At 23.0% G+C, this 25,395-nt stretch overlaps 3 protein-coding genes across 4 annotated transcripts; 1 reads left to right on the plus strand and 2 right to left on the minus strand.

Moving 5' to 3' along the window:
• Nucleotides 1–511: 511 nt before the first annotated feature.
• Nucleotides 512–3,390, minus strand: LOC128958049 (zinc transporter ZIP3-like). Its single transcript, XM_054303865.1, has 2 exons — nucleotides 3,381–3,390; nucleotides 512–1,689 (listed from the first exon to the last, which is right to left on the minus strand). Exons 1-2 carry the CDS (start codon nucleotides 3,388–3,390, stop codon nucleotides 512–514), a joined length of 1,188 nt encoding a protein of 395 aa, XP_054159840.1.
• A 1,795-nt stretch (nucleotides 3,391–5,185) lies between these two features.
• Nucleotides 5,186–16,429, minus strand: LOC128958775 (protein madd-4-like). 2 transcript variants are annotated; one of them, XM_054304703.1, is made up of 19 exons: nucleotides 16,250–16,429; nucleotides 12,335–12,405; nucleotides 12,118–12,217; nucleotides 11,793–12,023; nucleotides 11,494–11,638; nucleotides 9,918–10,047; nucleotides 9,637–9,838; nucleotides 9,472–9,542; nucleotides 8,959–9,038; nucleotides 8,541–8,640; nucleotides 8,092–8,471; nucleotides 7,889–8,018; nucleotides 7,614–7,824; nucleotides 7,483–7,537; nucleotides 6,129–7,240; nucleotides 5,898–6,050; nucleotides 5,647–5,823; nucleotides 5,418–5,565; nucleotides 5,186–5,353 (listed from the first exon to the last, which is right to left on the minus strand). In XM_054304703.1, exons 1-19 carry the CDS (start codon nucleotides 16,331–16,333, stop codon nucleotides 5,244–5,246), a joined length of 3,690 nt encoding a protein of 1,229 aa, XP_054160678.1. In that variant the 5' UTR covers nucleotides 16,334–16,429; the 3' UTR covers nucleotides 5,186–5,243. The 2 variants fall into 2 exon arrangements, with proteins under 2 accessions (XP_054160678.1, XP_054160679.1); XM_054304704.1 differs by lacking the exons at nucleotides 12,118–12,217; nucleotides 12,335–12,405; nucleotides 16,250–16,429 and having other exon boundaries at nucleotides 11,798–11,818.
• A 7,436-nt stretch (nucleotides 16,430–23,865) lies between these two features.
• Nucleotides 23,866–24,770, plus strand: LOC128958050 (phosphorylated adapter RNA export protein-like). Its single transcript, XM_054303866.1, has 3 exons — nucleotides 23,866–24,451; nucleotides 24,517–24,669; nucleotides 24,742–24,770. Exons 1-3 carry the CDS (start codon nucleotides 23,938–23,940, stop codon nucleotides 24,768–24,770), a joined length of 696 nt encoding a protein of 231 aa, XP_054159841.1. The 5' UTR covers nucleotides 23,866–23,937.
• The last annotated feature ends 625 nt before the right edge of the window (nucleotides 24,771–25,395 follow it).

Here is a 25,395-nt window from a genome sequence, read left to right on the forward strand (position 1 = left end):
TTTTAAAGTGTAATCTATAAATATAAAATGCATATTAATTAAATATAAATATTTTATCTAACTCTAATTAATTTATTATTATTAATCATAATATAAATTCATTATTAATTTTATGGCGTGTAAAAATTTTCATATTAATGTATAAATTTAATTTAATTTATTTATTTAATAATAATTAAAATATAATACTTTTATAAAATTATGTATTTCAAACAACCTTGGTATAAATTTTATAATCATACTTTATTATACAGTACTTATTGGCAAAAATAGTGTTTAACATTATTTATTTTATAAATTGATAACCTCATTATATTTAATAAACATTGATTAAGTATGATAATATTAAGTAATTTATTTTTTAAATATTAAAATAATACTAAAATAGCTTAATTAATTCAATATCAATATTAAATCAATTATATTCTTGATTAACATTAAATATAAACTTATAATAATTAAATAATGAAATTAATTACTGTATATAAATAATGATAATTATAAATAAAAATTATTCCGAAATCATAACATTAATGGTAAGCATAACTCCAAAGCCAAACAAAATAGAGAATAATTGTAAAAATCCATTAATGTTTTCGCGCCGATCTTTTTGCAGAATTTCATAGAAAATTATATAAAGTAAAGTTCCGGTGGCTATGGATGTCAACAAAATAACAATTGGATTACTTTCTGAGTTTTCTCCGACAAGCGATTCTTCACTTATGATAACTATTAATATACCGATTGGAGACATAATTGCAAAGATAGCCATATGTATTGCCACTAGAAATAAACGGTGCGATTGTTCAAAGAGTTGAAGACTCACTACAAATGCAATGACCAGTTTGTGTACTGATATCGCAAAAAACATGAACCATAACTCTGATGATGAGGTCTGCAAACCAATAGCTAATCCATCAAATATAGAGTGAACTGAAAATGATAATATAATGACTAATCCGCGGATAAACAATACAATTGATGGTTCGTTATTTAATTTTTCAGTTTCTATGTTATTATTATTATTATTATAGTTATTATTAATTTGCAAAACAGATGTTGAAGTGCAAGAATTGTTGGTTGTGTCACAAACTGTTAATATTTCATTAGAAAGTATGTTTGGTTTGACATTTCTAATACTGGTTTCAATGGACAGATCGGCGCCATAATTGACAAAAGTGTTTCTCGAGAAGGGTTTGGTCTCATTTGGAAGACTTAGTTCTTCATTATTAAGATGACTGCATATACTTGAGCACCGGTACATCAAATCTCTATTATAGCAATTGTTGTGTTTATTTTGGTGTTTATTAAATCGATTCAAAAAGAAATGCATTAATTCTTCGATAAAGAAAATTAGGAAAAATCCCAAACATATAGCAATTTCAACGATAGGTATTTCTGATGACTTTTCATGAGTTTCATCGTTTGTCTTAAATAAAGAAACATTACTTTTGATATAATTTTCATAATTTTCTTTGATTTCGGGCAATAAATGAGTAAAAACAGTAGCGAACAGAACTCCGCCACCGAATTGAAGCAAAATCTGAATGATTGCATTTGAGGTCAGGGATGTCCTATCAATACCAGCACCTATACTGTCATCGTTAGTAATGGACACCACATTTGAAGATACTCTTTGAGTCCATTTGTTGATTAAAAATAATGGGAAAATGCCAATAAAATAGGTTTCTAAAATAAATTAATATATATATATATTATATATATACGGATTAAACATAAATTTAAGATTATTTAATTTATTTATAATGTTGTTAAAATATTTTATAGATAGTTTACACATACAAACACACACACATACACTCACAAACATACAATTAATAATTACAATGAATTAAAAAATATTTATAATAATAATTACAATTAAAACGAGTTATTACCTAAACTAATGTATTTAAAAGAGATATGTGTTTCAATGCAAATGAATTCATTCAGCGCTTATATATTATAAATGTTTTTCTACTTATTTAGTTATAAATAAGATTTTTTATTAATTGTAATATCAATATTGTTAAAAACTAATTAAATATTATCAAGAATTATAATTAAAATTGTTTATAATTAGTTTCATATATAAGGCTAAATAAATCTTTAATAATTTTTTTCAAACTTATTTAATTTGTGTAATTATAAACATTATAGAAAATAGTTGTAGTAATTTATTAAATATTTTGTAATAAAATAGAAATAATTGAATAATATATATATAATAGTTGTATTAATATGTGATTATTATTCAAATATACTGTAAAAATTAATATATTATTATATAAATGAAGTACATAAGTGTCAGCAAAATGTCTGTCAAATATAAAAGATAACAAAATTTGTAATTAAACCATAAATACCTAACAAAAGTAAGACGAAAGCAACTATTCTTGTGGTTTGTAATAACATTTTATAACACAATTTTATTTATTTAAATAATATAATTAAATAATATTTTACAACAACAATTATAACTTAAAATAATTGATACATAAAAATTAAAAAATTGCAAATTTTAATGTTAGCACACAATATATAGATACTTTAATAAAAATAATATAAAGTTATTTTGAAAACTATGAACAACAATCAATTGACTGTAACTATCATATGATTTCAAAGTATAACATTCAACAACACTGTATTAAAGTATATATTAATACAAACATTATCTTTATGTATACAACTATATGATAAGCTTATTAAGCTATTGATAGAAAAAATAATTATTATATTGTATTTATGATTTTATAGTTAAAATTGTAGAAAAGTACGTTTTGTATAGTGAATTGACATAACTTGAATACTTGAATAACTTTAAGTTTATTTGATCCATTGATGTCATTTTATATTAATCATTGTAACCATTTATAAATATAATAATATCACGCACTGTATTCGCACTGTATATTAAAAGATAACATAAGTTAATCAATTGATAAAACACACAATATTTTAAACTATAGTTTATACTATAGACTATGCATTTCATTTAAATACATCCAATAATTAAATTACAAGAAACCAGTTGAGAATGCTAGAAAGCATTTTCAGACGAACTCTACTTAAATTGATTTATTAAATTATGTTAATATATAAATGATTTCTAAAATATTCTTCGAGTTTACAAATTTCTTAATTACATTAATAATGAAATAATAATATATGTGTCAATTCATGTAGGATATCAAATGACAGTATTAAAGTCAACTTTTGTCATGTGATTATCATAATTTAAAATAACGTAAATATAAATAATAATTGTTTGTTTATTTTAATTTTTTTAACATTCTTACTTTTTTGATAATTATTTTCCAATAATAGCAAAATTTTGAAGCCTTTTGTTTTTAAGATATAATACAAAACTTTCATACTATTAGACATTATGATGTTTTATCCAAATCTAAACTTAAATATTAAAAAAAATATTTTTGTAATATTGGCCGCCATTGTGTCTATATTCCTGAAGAGATGACAATTTGATACTTCAATACACTTATACCTTATTTTTGATGTTTTATCCAAATCTTATGTCAAAATTCTAAATTAAAAAAAAATTCGGACCAAACGGACATATAGACAAAAATATAGATTTCAGACTTTTAGGAATTCGTGAATATTATAATTATACACACAATTAAAACAAATATTAATTGCATACTAAAGAATTGAATTATTTTTATATTTTGATTTTAGTTAGTGATGCAATTTTATCATAATTTTTATTATGTATGCTTTTTATACAGATATTACTTTATTTATGTTTCTTACTTTTGAAACTATAATATTTGTTTGAGATTACATTCTTTATATATATTTATATTTATTAAAATTTATTTGTATTAAAGTAAGACAATTAAACAATAATTTATCAATAGATGTGAATTAAGTTTAAAAATATTGATATAATAACAATAATTAAATCAATTTATTTTTAAACTTAATTCACATCTATTAATAAATTATGGCTTTGAAGGCAGATTCTCACATAACTTCCAATACGTGTTAGAAAACTACAAATACATTCTTAAAAAATTATACAAATTAATAAAAAACACTAAACATAATATACAAATAAAATAAAAGATTGTAAATTGATAATAAAAAGATTAAATATTTATATAAATTTTTATAATTTTAATGTAAAAAGGTTTTGAAGAATTCGGGTTTATATCAAATAAGACTTGAAAAATCTCATATCGGATCGTATCATAAAATTTATATCATTTTTATTTCGATCTCTATTTTATATTATAAATGAAAATAATGTGTAAACATTTGATTTGTTTTGGTATAATAAATGATATTTTATAATTACTGTTAATTAAAATCAAGTGTTTATAAACTATTAATAATAAATAAATATTATATGTTATTAATATAGCAATATAGACTTATAACTATATAAACAATTATTAAGTGAAGTTATTCTTGATATAATATAAAATTTTTATTTAAATTACAATAAATTTTACAAATTGTCAAATGAATTAATAATATAAATTAATAATAACAATTTAAATATGTAAAAACTAAAATGTGACGTATAATAAATGTGAATATTGGTAATGATTTTAAGTAAATTATAAGTATTAAAAACATTTAAATTAAATTATAATTTATTAAATACTTAAAAGGCGTCAATATAAATATTAAAATTGTTTAATTTGAAACTTACAAAAACATTTAATAATATTATATTGATATATTGAATAATGATGTTATTTAAATACGATTGTTTAGACGTCTATGTATTGGTTGATGAAATACACAAAAATGTGCAAATACTTAATTATATTAGTAATACATTAATTTATTGTTATTTTTCTTAAATTAAATACTTGCAATATATAACTGAACAAAATTCAATAATTGTTACAACGTTGCTATAAGTTTACAAAAATTGTGATTCACTACATATACACTAAATTTCATTCAAAAAATTGTACTCTGATTTAATAATTTTTAAAAAAAAGCTTTTAATGAGATTTAAAACTCAGTTAATTCTAACTTTACTTATGAATAGCAATATTTGTATCAAACATTGTAAATGTCTTAACAATAATTTATATAATATAATATAATCCAACATTAAATAGATATTCTTACTGTTGTTATAATTATTATATTATGTTTGAATGTAATTGAAATAAATATTGCATTATTTAAATGATTGTGCTTTTGGTCTAATTGTTTGATCACATACTTGTTGTTCGCAAATTAAGTCTCATTTGTTTTCACGTTTGACTTTTACAAGACTGACAGCACTGGTGTTTATAGTGAGCAATACGACACATATTCATTGATATCGCTAAATGACAGTGTCTTGAAATGTCTTCACATTCATCTGATTTAGTAATTAATTAAATATTGTATAGATATTTAAAATTTTATCAATCGCTGACACATACCTCTACTACAGGTTTCATTAGTGCACATCTGTATGACTTCAGGTCTAGTTTTATCATTACATGAATTACCGGCCGCTTCTCCACTACTAAACCAAACGCATTGAAGAGTTCGCGATTGAAAACCTTCTTCATTGCATTTGGCGTTACACTTAGTATACATATATTTAGTTAAATAATGATTCAATTTTATATACCTGTATATTATATAATAGTTATTGATATAACTTACTTGAGTCCAATTACCGGTGATCCACGTGGGTTCACATAAATCATTTACACATTGTTTTTGTGTAATTGGTTTGTCTTGTGATTGGCATTTGTTATTGTCAACAATTGATCCATTATTTAATATACATTTTACATCTCGATATTGAATACCGGTTCTCGAGTCAATACATTGCTTGCACTGCATTATAAATATTTTAACATTAATGGTATAATTTAATACTTAAGATTTAATATTATATATTAAGTACAAACCTCAGACCACTGGCCTGTTTGCCAAAAAGGACAGTCAGATTCTTTACAGTTACGAACAGTGACCGGAACTTCAAGTCCAATATCCAAACAATAAGAGTTATCGACTAATTTAGAAATGTTCTCAAATATGACATAACATTGTGAAACTCTTACCTAAATTAAGATTATGTCAAGAATTTACAATTAGTCTTAAATTGTTTTCAATACATGTCATAAATGATTAGCAATTACTTGATATTCAGTACTACCACAGAGTTCAGCACAGGTCGACCATTCAGTGGTCATCCAATCAAACCTAAAGTGTTTCCAATTTATATTCTGTTCAATCGATGCTTTAGTTAATAAGTGATGATCACTCTGAAGGATATTACTCGAGTTGTAGCTATTGTTATGTATTTCCTTTGATAAGAAATACAATTGTCTTAATTGAGATTTTGTAAGTTTTTTCAGATCTGACAAAATGGTGTCTAATTTCATTCGCAACTCTTCTTTTTCGGGATCTTTTTCTGATCTAAATTTTTCTTTAGATTCGTCTTCATTATAGTTAGTTTCATACTTCTTGATATCTTCACTAATCACTTCTTTGTTTTCATCCTTTCCATAGTTGACTTCAAATGTATCTAAATGTTGGTCATTGTTAACAACTGGAGATTCTGCAGAAAAGGACTCTTTAGATAAATTTGGATTTGTTTGATGATTATAAGCTCTCTTTGGTTTACTTCTCATCAAAATTTTTTTCTTGTTTGCAAAATCCATAACTCCATGACTTGTATCACTTCTTTCATCAGAATTGGTTACAATCTTTCCAAAGCCATAAAAATTTGATCCAATCTTTGTGTGACTCAAGTGAGTCCTTTCAACAGTATTGTCTTCATCTGGTAAGATATGTTTGACTTTGAGTAGCAAAGTATTGAGTGAACTATTGTCGACTCGACACGAATAACTGCCCGAATCAGAAATGTCGACATTTCTAATACGGAGGACATTCTTAGCTGTCATTTTGATTCTGTTGTCAAAAACGATTTTTTGGTCATTTTTAAGCCAATGACTTTGGTTAAGCATTTTATCGGTCTTACGTCGTGGACATCGCAAGCGGAGTATAGTTCCTGACATTATAATAGCCTCTCCATTAACTTTTAATGATATCCTTTTCATAGACTCTTTTTGTATAAATATATCTTCAATTTTATTGGACTCAAAGTTATGCTTCGAGTCATGGATAACTTTCCTCAATTCTAACAATGCATTTCTGCACGGCTTTGAATTGCATGTCTTCATAGCTTTCGGTCTTTTCTTTGGACACTTAGATATCGATTGTTCAACTGTTTGACCAAATGCTAACTCTGTATGCCATTCATTGTGAATCAAATGTTTTATTAGTAATTTTATCATTTATCATATATTTATATTTATAAATTTAATTTAAAGTATTATAACTTATAATTTATTAATCTGTAAGTATAAGTTAGTGTCAAAATAATACAATTAAACAATAAAATAATTTACTAATATAATTAAGATATTAATCTATAAATTTGTGTGTTTGCAAACATAATGCAGAAAACAAGTTATTTGAATGCAATACCTTTAATACATTTCAATTTTCGTGTTTTAACGCCTCCGCCACAACTACGGGAGCACTAAATAAGTAAAATTGAGTGAATTTAAACCCACATAATGTCATGTTTTATCATTAAACTCATAAATATATCAAACCTGAGACCAGTTCAGAACTTCCCATTTTGGCGGACAATCAAAAACATTGCAAAATTGTTTAGTTTTAGGCATCTGATCCTTACACATATGATTGGCTACAATAATAGTATTGGCCACACCTCGGGTCACTTCATGAACACATTGGACATCTCGGGTTTGAATACCAGACCCGCACTCTTTGGAACAAATGTTATATTCTGAAACATTCCATCTAATCGTGTAATTTAATTGTAAGTTATTTATTACATTACTGTATGAATATATTGTATATAAACCTGGGAGGACAGGGATGATCATTGCAAGTGCGAGTAAAAGAGTCCGGTTTATTATTTATGTTACATAAGTACGAACTAACTTCAGTCTCATCTGAATCTCTAACACAAGATATAATAGACTCTTGAGTGCCTAAAAACATCAATTTATTGATTATAGTCTTTAAATTACAATATAAAAGTAAGTAAAGTCTGTAATCCATTACCGCCTAAACAACTGGCTGTGCATTCAGTAAATCCAAAGCTTTTCCATAAGTATTTTGTTTGACTACCAATTTTGGAGAGTGGGATCATTTTGTTAACCGGTTTCTCAACTCTACTATTAATTATATTATTGTCTTCATCCTCATCGTCGTCCTCATCATCAGTCATATCATCCGTGTCTTCTTCGTCTTCGTCGACACTCTTTTTGCAATCTTTAAGAAAACAGACATCAATTTCTTGTGGTTTCAGTCCCGGACACTGGCTATCGGGTAATCTGACGACTGTTCGTGAAAATTCTAAAAATATTTTACAGTCGACACTACGTTTTTTGATACCCTTCCCACACATTACACTACATGTGGACCACTCGCCCACTATATAACTAAAATTAATAAGTATTATAGTATTACAACTTCAACACAAATCACTCCTTAAATGTTGTTAAACATACTTAGGTTCAGTAGATATGGAAGACTCGGCCACTCTATTGAATGGTCGGTACGAGTGATGCGACCAAACGGGAGAGTCTTCTTGTGAGTTCTCCTTTGAATCTTATGGTAATATTTTTATAAATATAAATTTAATCTAATAATACATTTTAAACAATAGACTTTTTAAAGACTTTATAACTATAATGTATAATATCGTGTTATTATACAATAAAATAATGTTACTATTGATTAAAACAGGTTTTTAATTAGGCATTTATGAAAAGAAAATTTTTATAAATATACTTTAAATAACTTAATCATATGTTATTTCTTATAATATAATGTATATATTATTGTATTTATATTAATATATAATTAAAAATGTTATTTGAATTTATGATATAATAATAAAAATGTTTAACAAATATAGTAACTCACATGAGATCTCTTTTGAACATTTAATACCAGTCGAGCAGTTTTGTCTGTCCAATGGTTTGGTCTCATTATTGCATTCATTACTAAAATATTATTGCATTTCATCAATGTTTTCATTAATGTGGTTAATAATAATTTACAAACAAATTATACATTATTTCTATTTATGAATCAATAAGTCAATAAAAAGATATTTCGATAGTTATTCAAAAACTAACATAATATATATATTTAAAAATTTATCTATAAAAATATTTATATAATTACGGTAAGTATTTGTAATAAATAGAATATTTAAAAAACAAATTAGTTTTAATAATCTAAAGTGAAAAACAATTTATTGAGAAACAAAACTTTTTGTGAATTTAATAATAGAAAAGTATATAACTTAGTAAACGTAAAATGAATTTTATATAATAACCAATAGTGTATTATTGCATTAACTTAAATAATATATAAATTTATGATTTCACGTAATTTTATGAAAGCTGTGTAAAGCCATAAAAGAGATCAAACCTATAAAAGCCGCGAACGTCTCGACAAACGACGGGTCGAGTTTGATATCCAGTATCACAAGTGACTGAACACTAGTTATGCAAAGATTATATAAAAAAGTAAACAATACTTTAGTATATTATATGTATTTGAGATAAGCTTGAAATATGTTGAATGTGACTATACCTGACTCCAGGCGCCTTCAAACCATTGCGGGCACTCCTGTGTATTACAAGACTTTTGATTTATTGGTTTTTGTTTGGGACAGTTGTTGTCATCAACTTTAACTCGGGTCCCATTGACAATGTCTTGAACACAATAGACATCACGACTTTGATGTCCTCCACCGCACCGTTTGCTGCACGCACTCCACGACTCTATTATCCAACTTTTTATTTAAAAATATTTTCAATTTGTATTTACAAATATAATTGAAATATAATTATAATAATTATAGCAATTCATACAAAGGCGGACATAAGTGTGTATTGCATTCAGTGATATGCGGTCTGAGACGTGATGTCGACTCACACAACACCTCATCCACTTCTTCCTTTGTCTCCCTATCCATACAAATAACTTCTGACATCTGATATCCTAAGAAGTCATTCACATATTAAACATAAATGTGTGGATACAAGTGCTTTAAATTAATTTAGATTTGATTTCAATATAATTTGTTAGTTAACGATATTTACTTTTATTACAATCTATGTTTAATCAAATTGAAAATAACTGAAAAATTTTATTAATTTTGTTTTTATTTAATACAGTATAACCGATACTTTTATATTTTGTTGTAAAGTAAGTTGAATAGTTTTGTTAACTAATCAGCTATTTTAACGTAATTTTATTTATAATATTGTATTTATATATTGTATAATATATTACTACATTGTATTCAATTAATGAAAATAAATACTTTTTAATTTCCCGGTAATAGTATTTTAAAATACTTTCTTTTAATTGAAAACAAAATACTCTCTAAAAGAAATTTTAATCAAAAGGCAAAAGATTTAATTATTTTTTATTCAAAACATCTAAAAACAATTAAAGGAATTCTTAATAGTAAAAGTGTTGAGAAATCTTAAATTAATTATATATAATATCATTTAAAACTCAAATACAGTAAACATTAAACCATTTATTAAACTTTTAGAAGTCTTCATTCATATATTTTTTATTTTTAATGAGTTTTATTATATATTGAGATCGAAATTCATTTACTTTCTAAAACCAAATGTTGAATAAAATAATGAAAAATGGTTTCATTTCTTAAGTGAGTTAATGATAAAAAACCAAAGAAATCATATTAATATTGCACCACTGATTCACAACAATTTTATAACATATATGGATAAGGATGTATAGAGATAGGGTATGGATATACAGTTTATTCACTATACTATAACTACTATTACTATATCTTATGGATATTTGTATTAAAGCAAAGATTATATAAGTTACACACATTATGATATTAGAGTATTATATAATAATATGTACAATACATGTATGATATTAAGTGTTTACAGTATAGACTGTTTGTTAACAGCTATTAGAGCACAACTTTCTATATTTAACTACAAAAATTGATGAGTTTGTGATCCATGAGTACAAACGAGAGAAAAATAAAGAAAAAACACAAGATATATATATATAGGATAGATAGATAGATAGATAGATAGATAGATAGATAGATAGATAGATAGATAGATAGAAGAGAGAGAGAGAGAGAGAGAGAGAGAGAGAGAGAGAGAGAGATCATTTTAAATGACTTTGATTTTGATAAATATTTTATAGTTAACTCCTTTATAGTTTGCAGAGAAAAGAAATTGTTTAATGATCTAAAACTCAACAAAAATACTAAGTATAGTATAAGCACTTAAAAATAATCAATTTTATCAAATATCACGTCAAATAAGATGTGAATCAATCAAAAACATTGTATCACTAAATTATCCGCAAATTTGTAATTTATCTGCCGATATATATCTATGTCTCAATTTGCACAAAATAATCCATCTATTTTTGAATGCATACCTTTACCACATGATACAGAACAGGGAGAGTATGTGGTTTCCGACCAAATATAAGTGTGTCGGGTGCACGAAGAACCATTACCACCACATATGCCACAGCCATCAACTTTATTATCTGAACCCAATACTAGATCACATCCAACTGGCTATAAATTGCATTTGAAGAGTCATATTAAATATTTTCAATATTATGATAATTTGATAAAATACTGTAATATGAAATGAAATATGGATTCAAATGCATATTCAACTGAAACTACAATATAGTTAATACAAAAATATATAAAATTTAATATTTACCAAACATTTCCCAGAAACACACATATCAAGTGATCCATCCCTACATCGGGTGCCATCCTCTGCATTGGGCGCCAGTTTGGCGACAAAATTAAATGTTTTAGCCCTACAGGTCAAACTGCAGGGATCTAATGGGTCAATATATGGTAACCATTCATACAATCTTCCTCTGTATGGCTTATTGTTGTAATTAGCGCATTGCGTCGCCCGAAAGTCGACATCACTTGGACAGACCTATTGTTATATAGTGTTATATTAATAATATGATATACTAATGCAAATAATATAAACATAAATATATTGAATGTCAAGTGTCTTATAGACTGACCTGCATATTACATATCTTATATCGCTCGCTATTGCCATCAATACACCCTTTCTTATCAATACATTTGCGAAGAGAAACACTGACCCCTCCATCACAACTCCTAATGTTTTTTATATTTAATTATATTTTAATAGTTTAGATAATTTGTAAATAAAAAATCAGAAAAAAATTTTGTTTAGATCAATACAAATGCAAAGTTGGGAACAAACAGACAAACCTCGAACATATAGACCATTGACTCCACTCCGACCAACCACTGCCCGCAGATATTGGTGATACTATTGAGACCTTTATGTTAATATACAAATCATATTAATAAAAAGTTAAATATTATTACTAATTCCATACCAATCAATCAATCACTTAATTAATTTATCACATTAATCAAAATATTTGCTATAAATATCAATAATTATAAAATAGTCATTAATTAACATATATTTGATATAAAATATCTTGACATAAATCTTAAAAACAAAATAAACTTATGAATAGTTAAAATAACTTATTTGTTAATTATTAGCTAATGATTAACAAAACTCAAACATAATAAGTGATTCAAACAAAAGCAAAAAACGTGTGCAAAGCTTTGTGTCACATATTAGTTAACTCTAATCAAATATATTAATAATACTTAACCTATGGTGTAGTTAAAAATTTAGCACTATTTAGGAAAATATCATAAATAAGTGTTTATTTTATAAATTTAATGTTATTTTCAAATTTAAAAATAATATTTTTTGGAGAAGATTTTATCAAATATTGATTTAAATGTCATCAACAGAAACCAAATTTAACTTAAGGCTTTATTTCATTATTCAGAGAGTAAATGGTGTCCCAGAGGTCAGGTATCGATGTCTTTCAAGAAAATTATCAAAATATTTGTATGCAATCAAATCACTTGTATTTTCAAATTTTCAAATGTGCACAAAAAATTCAATTTGTGATACAATATGTGTAAATGCTTTCACGATATTATTTGAAAATAAGTAAACTTATATGTTTCAGATTTGATAAAAGTTATAACAGGTATTGATATAAAAATAAACAGTTTGTATTACAAGATGTAGATATTGAATACCAAAGTTTAGCATTATATCTAATACTAAAAAAATAAAGAGTTTAAGACAAAGTTAAAAGTGTGAAAATTAACAAATTAACAGATCATTTGTGACCACCATTACTATCTTATTTCAATTAGTAATAATCTTAAAGGAGGTCCAAAATCTAAAAATTTAAGAACTTTTTATATAATATTTCAAATGGACACAAAAATGTTTTAAAATCTATACTATTGGGGGTGAGGTTGCTCACTACCCCCATACGCCGATTCATGTATTTATACACATAATATACAGATAAGTTACTTTTTGAAGACATTTGATGATAACATGTCTCACTCAATGTCTGCACTTTGTATTATTGACTTCAGGGCTTTGGGATAAAACCTGAGCGTAATTCAGATACACTTAATGTGAAAATAAGATATTTTATCAAAAGTTCAATTTTCTCTTTTGAAAAAACTTTTTACCCATAGATTAGAAAGATATTTGTAAAAATTGAAATTAAATATGACAATTATGTGCACACAATAAGATTTATTAGTTATTTTTTTAAATTATCAATTTTTACACAAAACTTAATTGTATTTCCTATTTTACAAATAGTCTATTATTTAATGTTAGAAAATAACACTATGATTTATTATATTGTATAATATAATATGACTTTAATTTACAATTTATTTAAAGTTTAATAATAAAAATATTTGACAAATACATTATATGATATATCCATTATTGCTAAATTATTTTTTATAACCTAAATTATACTTGCTAATTCGTTTTTGCTGTAAATAACACAGATAATAATATCATGAATTTAATTTAGAGTAGTTTAAACTATAAAAATATATTGAAATTATTTTTCATAAATTTTAAAGATTTTTTTGATTAAATAATTTCTAAATTTTATAGTTTTTAAAATCTTAAAATCCGTATAATTAGTACATATAATCAGGAATTGTCATCTTTTAGGAGAATTACTCTAAAATTGAAATAAATTTCTAGACATTTAATCAAATTGAATTACAAAGTTATTTATAGATTTTTTTTAATGTAACAAAATAAACTATAATTAACGTATAAAATTATTAAAAAGAGCAAATATTGTTTTATAATAATAATCTATTATTTATATTTACTACTTTTACTTTAAAATAAATACAAAATAAATCATCTTTACTATATAATAAAATCTATATAATAGATTCTATAACATTATCTATTAAGCAAATATAAAATCAATTGAAAATACATTATCGAGAAAGAATTTATATTTAATTATACATACTTTATATAAACTTTTTTATATTTAATTTAGTTTACAAATTATTAATAATATTTTTGTTTATTAAAATATTTTATTAATTTATCATTATTATATATTATAAATATTATTGTTAGTTAATTATTGTTATTTAAAAATATTTTAAAGGTATTTATAATGAAAATAAATTTAGTTTAAAATAGCATTTAACCCCATGTTATAACCTTATAACAAACGTATAACGGTTTTATAACTAATTGTATAGTTTAAAGGCTATCGTTTGTTATTATGTAATAACAAACTTAATGCTAAATACTATAGTCTGACTAAAACATGGATATCGTCACTGATGTGCTCTAAATAAAAACATTTTGTGTTGATTTATGATAAAACTCAAAATCACAACTTATTATCAAAAGTTTTGACAGATTAAACAATAAGATGTTTTGTGAGGACAACACTTATTATATGAGCAAAACATTGAATTTATTTGACTAAACAATTCATTTATCAAATAATCGTAATCTTTTAAAAACCAAACTATAAATATGCTATAAATTATAGCCTATAATTGAATTCACTTTGAAAAATATTTTTAATATCAATTTTAGTTAACCGTCTATTGTAACTATAATTATCAATCTATTTATTATCATAAATATAAAATATCATCATAAATAACTTAAAATATAATCTAATTTAATGTTAAAAACTTCATATGACAAGTCCAGCTTTTAAAATAGGATTTATCCAAATGGTATATATATTATATCTAAATATTTTACGGCCAATAAATTTTGTAATAAATGAATGATATTGTGTTTGTCGGCACTGTTTGTGTTTTGTATTGAGATATCAATGTTTGACCAAATATATGGCAACAAAATCTGATATTAATTTAACTATTTTACCATATATTACTGTATATACATAGTTATATCACTATTTACAATACATATTGTTTATTGAGGGTTAACCAATTGATCGGTTAAAACAAACTTCTCTCTAAAGAGTCAATTGTCTAAATATGGCTACAACTCAACAAAATAGTCATTTGTCTAAACAATAAAAAGTCTATTGTATTAAAAAATAAGTTTTTATAAATATTAAAAGTTTATACTAAATCAATCATTACTATAAAAATAAAAGTATTTATTAAAATTATTAATATAATATACAGTATATACTGTATTATTATTTTAAAATATGTAAAATTATATTTAAATTCCAGTAAAAAAATGACAAAATTATCATAATATGAAACATTCAGTATTTTGTTATAACTAACTAATGGGCAGATATTAAGCATAAAAACAACTGTGAATTCTTCAAAATATTTGTTAACAACTTTGTTGTCTCAGAGTTATGGTGTTAAGTAAGTTATGACTAACTATACAATAAATTTTTATTTTTAACAACTAGTTATGTGTAGTCGTGTGTTGTACAATATAAGCTTAACAAAACATTTAAAATTATCAAGGTAATTATTATAATTAGATAATTAGATAGTATATTTATAATATATTAATTGAGTTTAACAAACAATACTATTTTAATAATATTTAATAATTGATAAAATGTTGAAAATAGTTGTATACATTATTGTCAGCAATTTAATTATAATTATGTTATTAAATCATATTATTTTATTTTTAAAAAAATGTTATTTATACAGAAATTATATTTGGTATAAAAAATAATTTTATTAAAAAATTTTAATTTTGTTTTATATAATTTTATAAATCATATAAAAATTATAAAATAAGTAAATTAAAGTAAAAAGTAATTAAAAAAAATGACATACCGTTAAAGTGATAGCGCACAGACAGTACAGGGAGTACAGGCAGGACAGCCAGTTATGAGTTAGTTGAGTGCCGTTGCCGTTCATACTTCATAGTCCAGTGTTTGTCACTATATTCTGCTGTTTATACCGTCAGTTGAGATAACAATTGTGAGGCACAGTTAGGCACTGATAGGCACTCCAACACTCATCACATAATAGCCAACTGTACGCAGTCTCCACTATCTCTCACACATTCAAAAACATTTGCTATATTCCCACAAAATTGCTGTTATATATGCAATAAATCGTGTACTCAATACAATCATATTTTCTTTTTTATAAATTTAATAAATAATACTATAATTTACACTAAAAATAAAGATCTGTAATATAAACAAATTAAACAGTAGTATAATATGATTTAACCCAAACATCATTGTTTTACTTAGTTTTTTATGTATTTAATAGTATTGACAAAATCTACAGTACTTTTATGTACATAAAACATGAATTTAAATGTCTACTTAAATATTACAACAATTTTATCTATTTTTTATATCTATAATCTTATACAAACACAAATAAAAAACAATTAAGTTATAGGGAATTATCACAAAATATTTTCAAATATTGTTTATTAATATATAAAAATTCAAAATAAAAATTAATAAATTATAATTTGTAGAGATTTAAAGTTTCAAATTAGCTGTAAAGACATTAATTCATTGAAAAGATAATGCTAAATTAAATAATTTATAATATAATTACATTTATATAAATTTAATAAAAATTAACTTATAATATATGGTACTACAGTATTATACTATACCTAAATTGTATAATAAACTTACTAACGTTTTATTTTCTTTGTATAGTAAAATTAAAATTAAAATTAACAAATGTCGGGAAATATCTTATTTTTTTTTTTGAAAAATAAATCTTAAAAAATAAATGATAATAAATTAATTTTTAAACATTTTTTCAATATGTATTTAAGACAAACCCCAAACATTTGAAAAAATGGTTAATTATTAGTACATAAAAGTAAAATAAACTTCATTGGTCATATTTATATTTAAATAAATATTTTGTATAAATATAATTTTATATAAATTGATAAATGCAGAATATATTATTAGTAATGTCATGATAATCAATTTAAAAACAATATTTCAATTTGTATATACTGTACTGTAGTAATACTACATTTTTAATTAGTCAATATTTTTTCCCTAAATTTGTCAAATATAATAATTAGTTTTATCATAGTTTATACAAATTGTTATATCATTTGTACARTACTAAAATATTTATTATTAAAGTACAATAGTACAATTTATTTTTTAAAATTGTAAGTTATTGTAATACATATAATATAAGTTTTATTAATGTAAAAATATATATAATAAAAATTTTAAAAAAGTAAAATCATTTAAAAGAATTGAATATATTTTAGCGTTTTATAAGTCTACAGATATAATCCCAATGTCTTTATGTATAAAAATGGAGACAAACATCAAAGTGGTTGACCCATACATACTGTAGTATACTATAGTCTATAGACTCTATAGATAGCATTAAAGATTGTTAATTGAATGTCAGAGTCAACTAAACTCTCTGTCAAATCTCTTTTTGTTTAAATAATTTATACTATATTTGTATACAATATGAAATATAAAACCTACAAAAATAACTAATATTGTTGTTTACCATAAATATAAAACATGTAATATTTTATTTTTAATATTACAATATAGAAAAATTTTCATATATATTAATTTAATTTAAATTCTATAAAATTTTTAAATAATAGAATAATAAATATTCTCAAATATTTTATGCTTTAAATTAGACTTTTATGATCTCTTCAATTGAGATAATTATTGATATATATCCGGATAACAAACCACAAACACTGACACTCAATAACGTATTTCAATTACCAGTAATACAATATACTGTAGTACTAAAAATTACAAATATGGGTTAGGTATAGGTATGTTACTATATAAGTGGTGAAACTAAACGGTCAAATTGCCTCTTAATATATAATTATATTAATATCTTTTTGAAAATTACTAATAAATTGCTTATTTTATAATTGAATCTAAATTTCATAATTTTGTGACTCACCCTGATGCAATTTTGGGGCCCGCTATTATAATTTTATAATAAATATAAAATTTTAATACTAATATTTTTTTGTTATATTCATTTAATTGCTAACATTGCATAATCTTAACAGTTATTTTAATTTTTAATATATTAATAAATTATCAATTTTTAATAGTAATAAGTAATTTTTTAAAAATATCTCAATACATATATATAAATTATTATTTAATTAATATCTTTATCTGCTTATAAAATATTACAATATATGATATAAAATAAATTTTCCCAACAATGCTTGATAATAGCATCTATTGTATAAATATTCTTAGAAAATCTTTTATATAAAGAAAATTTAATATAAAATATATGTAAATACAAAATTTTAATAAAATTATATAATATCGGACATAAGATTTTCTTGGATTTTATATTTAATTTTATTATTAATATGTCAAGTTTTATTTATAAAATATTTTATAAAAAACTTTCAATCAATTCAACTATTTGTTATTTTTATTTAAAAATATAGAAAATGGTATATTTATTAAATTTTAATATTTTTAATAAGTTTATTTATTATTATTATTTATATATCAATTAATAAATAATAAAGCATAAATTATTACTCAATTGATTGTATGCTATGTTTAAAATGTATTTAATGTATACATTGTACACTATGTTTGCCGACTATACTATACTATAATTTATATTTGGGTGTATATATCACTTGAGGCCACATTAAATCCAAGAAACAACACATAAGAAAACTAACCCATGAAAGTACTAAACATTAAACAATAAAAATAATTAATAATTGTTAGCATAAAAATGATCTTAAATATGAAATATTATTTTTACGAAAAAACATTTTAAAATATACTAAAAATCTATATATAGACATTTTTAATTATTAATACTATTATATAATGTAGTAATTAATATTTTAAATAAACAAAAACAATTTTGACCTCTCTCTCTCTCTCTCTCTCTCTCTCTCTCTTATATATATATATATATATATATATATATATATATATATATATATATATATATATATATATACCGGTATATATAATGAAATTGTTGTGTTTCTGTTTGTATTTGTTTTTATGATTCAAATTTCGTGTTCAGCAAAATAAAGTATTATATCTTATAAGAGATTTGAATTGATTTGAATTTGTGGGCAAAACATTGTTTGAGAGATGAAAGCAGTGATAGAATTGAAAAATTGTAAAGAATTTCAGTGAATGTCTTCAAAAGCAAACCTAAGCGGCAATCAAACCGACGGCACGAAAGCACAACCACTGTGTGTGTCATTCAGTTCTTTATTTCGTGAGTTATATAATTGGCTAAACATTTCACAAACTATTATCAAATATTTTCAAGTGATTCAAAACAAGAAAAAATTATAAAATGTATAGTTTATTATAAAACAGTAGTTTATATTATTATGATTTCATGTTGTTATAACATATTTTAATAATAGACTCAATCGATTAGATTTCATTATGTTATGTCTGTTTAAACATATTGAATACATTATATATAAATTTATTTAGTTTATATATAGAATTTAATAATTAATTATTTTAATTTGTAATCAATGATACAAATAACATAAAAACATGATAAAAATGTAAGTATATATGAAATTATTTTTTAAAATTAAGATATAATTGATAAAAATGTTATATATTTAAATAACAGTTTAAGAAATTTGTTAACAACTAATAATAATATTAATTTTTATTACTTAGTATTTTTTTTATTAAAATTTTTTTATTAAAATTTAGTAAAAATGTTCTGAATCAATGTCCATACTTTTATAATTAATTTATTAATAAAAAACCATTCATTAATTATAAGAGTTATTTAACGTTTAAACTTAAGATTAAGTTAAAAATATTTTAAATGTAAATAATTATATATAATATTTTGCTTTTTAATCAAAAATTACAATTTATAAAAATATATATTAAATTTTAATGATAGTTTAGTAAAGATAGAATATTTAGACAAAAATAATTATTTAGCAGGGTCTTTTATGTAAATCAAAATGTCCATGTTCATACTCAACATTAAAGACTTATTTGAGATTTTTTCTGTTATTTAAGTAAAATAGTAAATTAATTTGAAAATATCTTTCTATGATAAATCAATTTATAAAACTTGAAGACTCTAGATGTAAATTATACTTATTATGTATAAATATTAGTAAATTACAATTTTACAGACAAAATATTATTAAAAATCAATACTTAATTAAATAGTAAATAACTTACTTATTAAGAAATTGTATTATAATTAGAGTTCGAGAAACTTTCCAATGGAGAAAAGTTCCCTAATAAAATCTCTCCAATTTTACCGGAAAATATATTGTTTTTCATCCATTCATTGTTAGAAAGGGAAAATATATTTTATATTATTAAAATAAATTGTACTAAACCTAAGATATTTTTCAAAATAGTGATACTATTTATCAATACTACTCAAAATACAGTTTAATATAATATTTAAATATTTAAACAAATTCCCTATGAATTCCTAGGGAGGATGCAAATAGGGATTTTTTGACTTATAAAAGGAGGAATGCAATTTGATTGAACTCTAATTATAAAATAATTTATTATATTAGTACACACTTATGGCTAACCGCTGTAAAACATAAATTATTTGACGTCTATTAAGCATTTCTCTAATATTTCATTATTTATTAAAGATTTTACATTTAAGCAAATAATTGCTTTTTCATAAAATCAATTTCAAAAAAATTTAGTTTGAAGGTTGTAGTGAATAAACAAACACTTTTATTTAGTAAATAATACAATTCCTTAACTTAAAACAATAACTTTTAAAATTATCAAAAAAAGTATGCATTTATATAAAAATATTAATACAAGCAATTATTAAATGTAGTTTAACTAAAATTACTATATACAGTAATTTATGAATAAATATTTTAATTATTATTTTTGATAAACTGGTATCTATGTAATAATATAATGTATAATATTTAAAAATAATATACTTTTGGTGGTAATTTTTTATAAAAAAAACAAAATATCTCTAAGATAATATCACAAATACTTGAATAAATTTAAAATAATGATTAATAAAATAATATTTCTAAAAATATATAATTATAAAATTATAGTTATAGTTATAATAACATATAATAATAATACTGTACAAATTAATTAATAACAATGTATACATATTAGTATACATAATACAGTATGTATTACATATATAATCTTACATTACATTGTATACTGTATTTGAAATAATTAGTTTGATTTTATAGAATGCAATTGAAATCTAAATTTAGAGAATTTATTTTAAAATAAAGTAATTGTTTTGTACACAAAAAACTGAACACTATTTTAATAATATGTTAATAATTTATTTTTAAAAATCTTGAATTTGATTTTGTTTGTTTTATAAATGATTAATAATATATAATAAGTAATGTTGAAATTTGAACATTTTTGTCAAAATTATATTCACATTTAAAGTATACTAACTCGTAATATGGAAATTAAATTATTTTAAAATTAATGTTTCAATGCAGAGATCACTACTAAGACAGTGATAGAGTTTTTTGTCATCAGAAAAGTACTTAAAATATATTTTTATATTAGATTTTATAAATTGAAAGATTCAGTAATTTCTATATAAAAGAGTTGCGTTTATAATAAAAAGCAAATGAATTCAAAAGAAGAAGAAGATGTATATAAAACAGAAAATTTTGTTCAAAACATTTGAATAGATATGAGTTTTACATATATCTAGAAAAACATTGACTTTTAGTACAATATGTTTGGTTTTACTTAAAGAACTGTTGCCTAAAAGCAATGGATTGTAATGTTTGTGAAGACTCGCCATTCAATGATATATTTAGTTGAGTTATTGTCCGACATATAGGCGCCAAACAATAGCTAACAAATAAATGCATCAGAATTGGAGCGTTTAGTTTGCGATCACTTTATTGATGTCAAACCATTTAAGACAAACATTTGACAATCAATACTCACTTTTGCGCACTTCTTCCACATTGGTGTCCAAAGTATTATCTTATCAGACAATAGTTTAACATTTATTGTGTTTTTATCAAAATATCACTACTTTTACTCAACTTATTTCACTTTTCATCCAAACTTTGTTTCGTATTTGTCTCTCTTTTTGTTGTATAACTGACTCCAATTGAAATCAATTATGATATTCCCATACAAACCCATTATAACATATTTGATTGTCTATCAGATTGAGAATTTAGTAATAATAATATTATTATTATTATTATTATTAACAATAGTTATACCACTAGTTATACCACTAGTGGTCATATTTCTTAAAATGTATTATCATTTCAGGTGTTCACTGCAGTGAGAAAGTCATTAATTCATTGTCACGATTGCCATCAAAAAGGCTTACCCTTGAAAACAGACACATATTTTGGATCTAATTTATTGAAACTATAGTTTTGAAAATAATCATTAAGTAAATGATATACAGTTTTCTGAAAACTTGATATGAATTAATCACTTATTAGTGATCCATTACTTTACTCTTAGTATAAGAGTTAATAAAAAATATGTAATACATATTAAACAAATTAAAAAATATAATTTTCAACAAACTTAGAGAAAGTTCGTCACATGAAATCTGTTTGTGTGTCTGTCTGTCGCTATTTTTGGTAAATGAATCAGATATTCAGCTTTCTATAGATGTTCATATAGTAATGCTATTATTATTTAATTTATTTGTTACAGTACTGTATATTCATAGCTTACATATATTTTGAATGTATGAAAATTTTAACATATGATTTAAATAAACAAAAGTAAAAACATTTATGCAATAATAATATTCAGTTGAGATTTATTAATACATATTTATGAACCAAATTAGCGGATATTATGTTCAACTTGTAATCTAACAAACTGTGTGTGTATTTCAAAGGTGTGTCCTCTCATACATTGTCTTTGATTTGTTAAAAATTCAATTTTTAAATTTATATGAATCACCCAATGAGGTCAACAATTATAAAATATATTATACAATCAAATTATATATAAATATCGATCATTTCCTTAATATAAATAATAATTATTTTTAAACTAACCAAACAATTGATTAATTGTTATAAACTTGAAAATTACAAATTTTGTTGCCATTGAAAGCCTACATTAGCTATAATATTGTATGATATTTTAATTAGTATTAAAATACAATTTATTTAATAATTATAATTTAATAAATCTATAAAAATATCAAAAATATAAATATGTTTATTATTTGACAGTTAAAATTGATTATCAATTAGTTTATTATTTCTATTAAATACCGGTATATTTGTTATTAATATAATAAAATATAATACTAATAATACTAATACTAATACTAATACTAATACTAATACTAATACTAATACTAATACTAATACTAATACTAATACTAATAATACTTTGATTGAATGTAATGTTTATAAAGTGCTGACAACTATTGACAGTAATGTTAATCAAATGTTAGCCTTCATTGAAGTCAATGTTTACATTGATTTAAATATTAAGTGATTTAAGACAACAGCTATGAGTCGTTTCCACACTTTTACCACAAATGAGTCATCAGATGATGACTCCGATGACAGAGAGGACGGACAACTCGATGATGACTGTTGTGGTACTGATAGTCAATACTTGACAACAAACACAACAACTACTATTCAAATGAATAAAACATTGGACATAATGGACAAGAAAACTGATACCAAAAGACCCAATCGGTTCAGTATTTGGTCCAATATTCTTCTAGAAGAAGATCTTAAAGATTCGATGCAAACCTCAATGGATATTAATAAAAGATTGCGGACATCAAAATATGACCGAAATTGTGAAAACTACTCGTTTTGGACCAAAAGCCAACTCGAAAACAAAGACAATAAAGAAGATAATCAGGAAATGTCACAAACAGTTGATACTAATCACAATCAAAGCAAGAAATCGTCAAAGAAATCGTCAAAGAAAAAGAAAATTAGGAAAAACCAAAAAGATTTTGTGACCGAAATGGCGCACAAACTTAAAGAACCGAAAGTGGATCTCTTGAGTATGTATTTTGATTATACTATCATTCATTAAATTATATTAACTATTGTTTTCAACAATTAATAGAAAGAGTATTTGAGACAATCGGTGAATCAAAAATGACAGAACTGTTTTCGGCTACTCTTGATGTTGAGTCCAGCGGTGGACTCATGACATTGGATGGCAAACGACGGCGAACTCCGGGCGGAGTATTCTTTCAATTACTCAAAAATGACAAAAGTATTAAAAAAGAAAGTTTTGATTATATATTTCATTCAAATAAGTTATCGTTTAAAAAAAATTAACTCAAAGAGTTAATGTGTGAGCTAACTGTGTTGTAATAGTGTCGTATAAATCTATATTTTATACAAATCAATGCAAATATTAAATGTAATATCTAATCAATTTTGTTAACTTTAAAAATATTTAAAATATATATAAGAAATAAAAATAGCTTTATTAAAGTTTTCTTAGAGTACTTTTAATACTGTACTTTATAAACAATAATAAAACGTTAAGCATTTTACAAACATGTTATACCCGTTAATCAAACATACCGTAGTTATCATACAATTTAAATGAATATTACAGTAAAAGTATTAATCAAAAGGTATTAATATTTCAATATTCCGCGTAAAATGAGTCAATTAATGATAAATCAATGATTCATTCGTCTGTATTATAATACGACATTTTTATAAATATTTTATTTTATAGATTTATCATTTGCGCAATTTTTTAAATGTAAAAATACCTATAATATAACTGTACATTTCGTATAATTTTTTCTACTATACATCTACAATTTGCTTATCAGTAATAAATTAGTAAACTTATATCTTAACAATAATTATTTTAGCTGCATTTTAGCAAATAGCTATCAGCAATAGTTAAAATAATTGTTATAATTATTATAAAATAAAAATATAATTAAGTGTTGCAAATAAAATTACGTAATAAATGTCT

This window comes from Oppia nitens, unplaced genomic scaffold, assembly GCF_028296485.1.
Source record: "Oppia nitens isolate AA-2021 unplaced genomic scaffold, nextdenovo-longstitch-racon4-pilon3 scaffold3_pilon_pilon_pilon, whole genome shotgun sequence".
Lineage (NCBI taxonomy): Eukaryota > Metazoa > Arthropoda > Arachnida > Sarcoptiformes > Oppiidae > Oppia > Oppia nitens.

Coding starts and splice junctions, on each gene's coding strand:
- LOC128958775 (XM_054304703.1), bottom strand. CDS start 16,333: ATGAACGGCAACGGCACTCAACTAACTCATAACTGGCTGTCCTGCCTG. Junction 12,024..12,117: donor ATAAGATATGTAATATGCAG/GTCAGTCTATAA, acceptor ATATAACAATAG/GTCTGTCCAAGTGATGTCGA. Junction 9,039..9,471: donor GACGTTCGCGGCTTTTATAG/GTTTGATCTCTT, acceptor ATAATATTTTAG/TAATGAATGCAATAATGAGA.
- LOC128958050 (XM_054303866.1), top strand. CDS start 23,938: ATGAGTCGTTTCCACACTTTTACCACAAATGAGTCATCAGATGATGAC. Junction 24,452..24,516: donor ACCGAAAGTGGATCTCTTGA/GTATGTATTTTG, acceptor AACAATTAATAG/AAAGAGTATTTGAGACAATC. Junction 24,670..24,741: donor ATTACTCAAAAATGACAAAA/GTATTAAAAAAG, acceptor ATTAACTCAAAG/AGTTAATGTGTGAGCTAACT.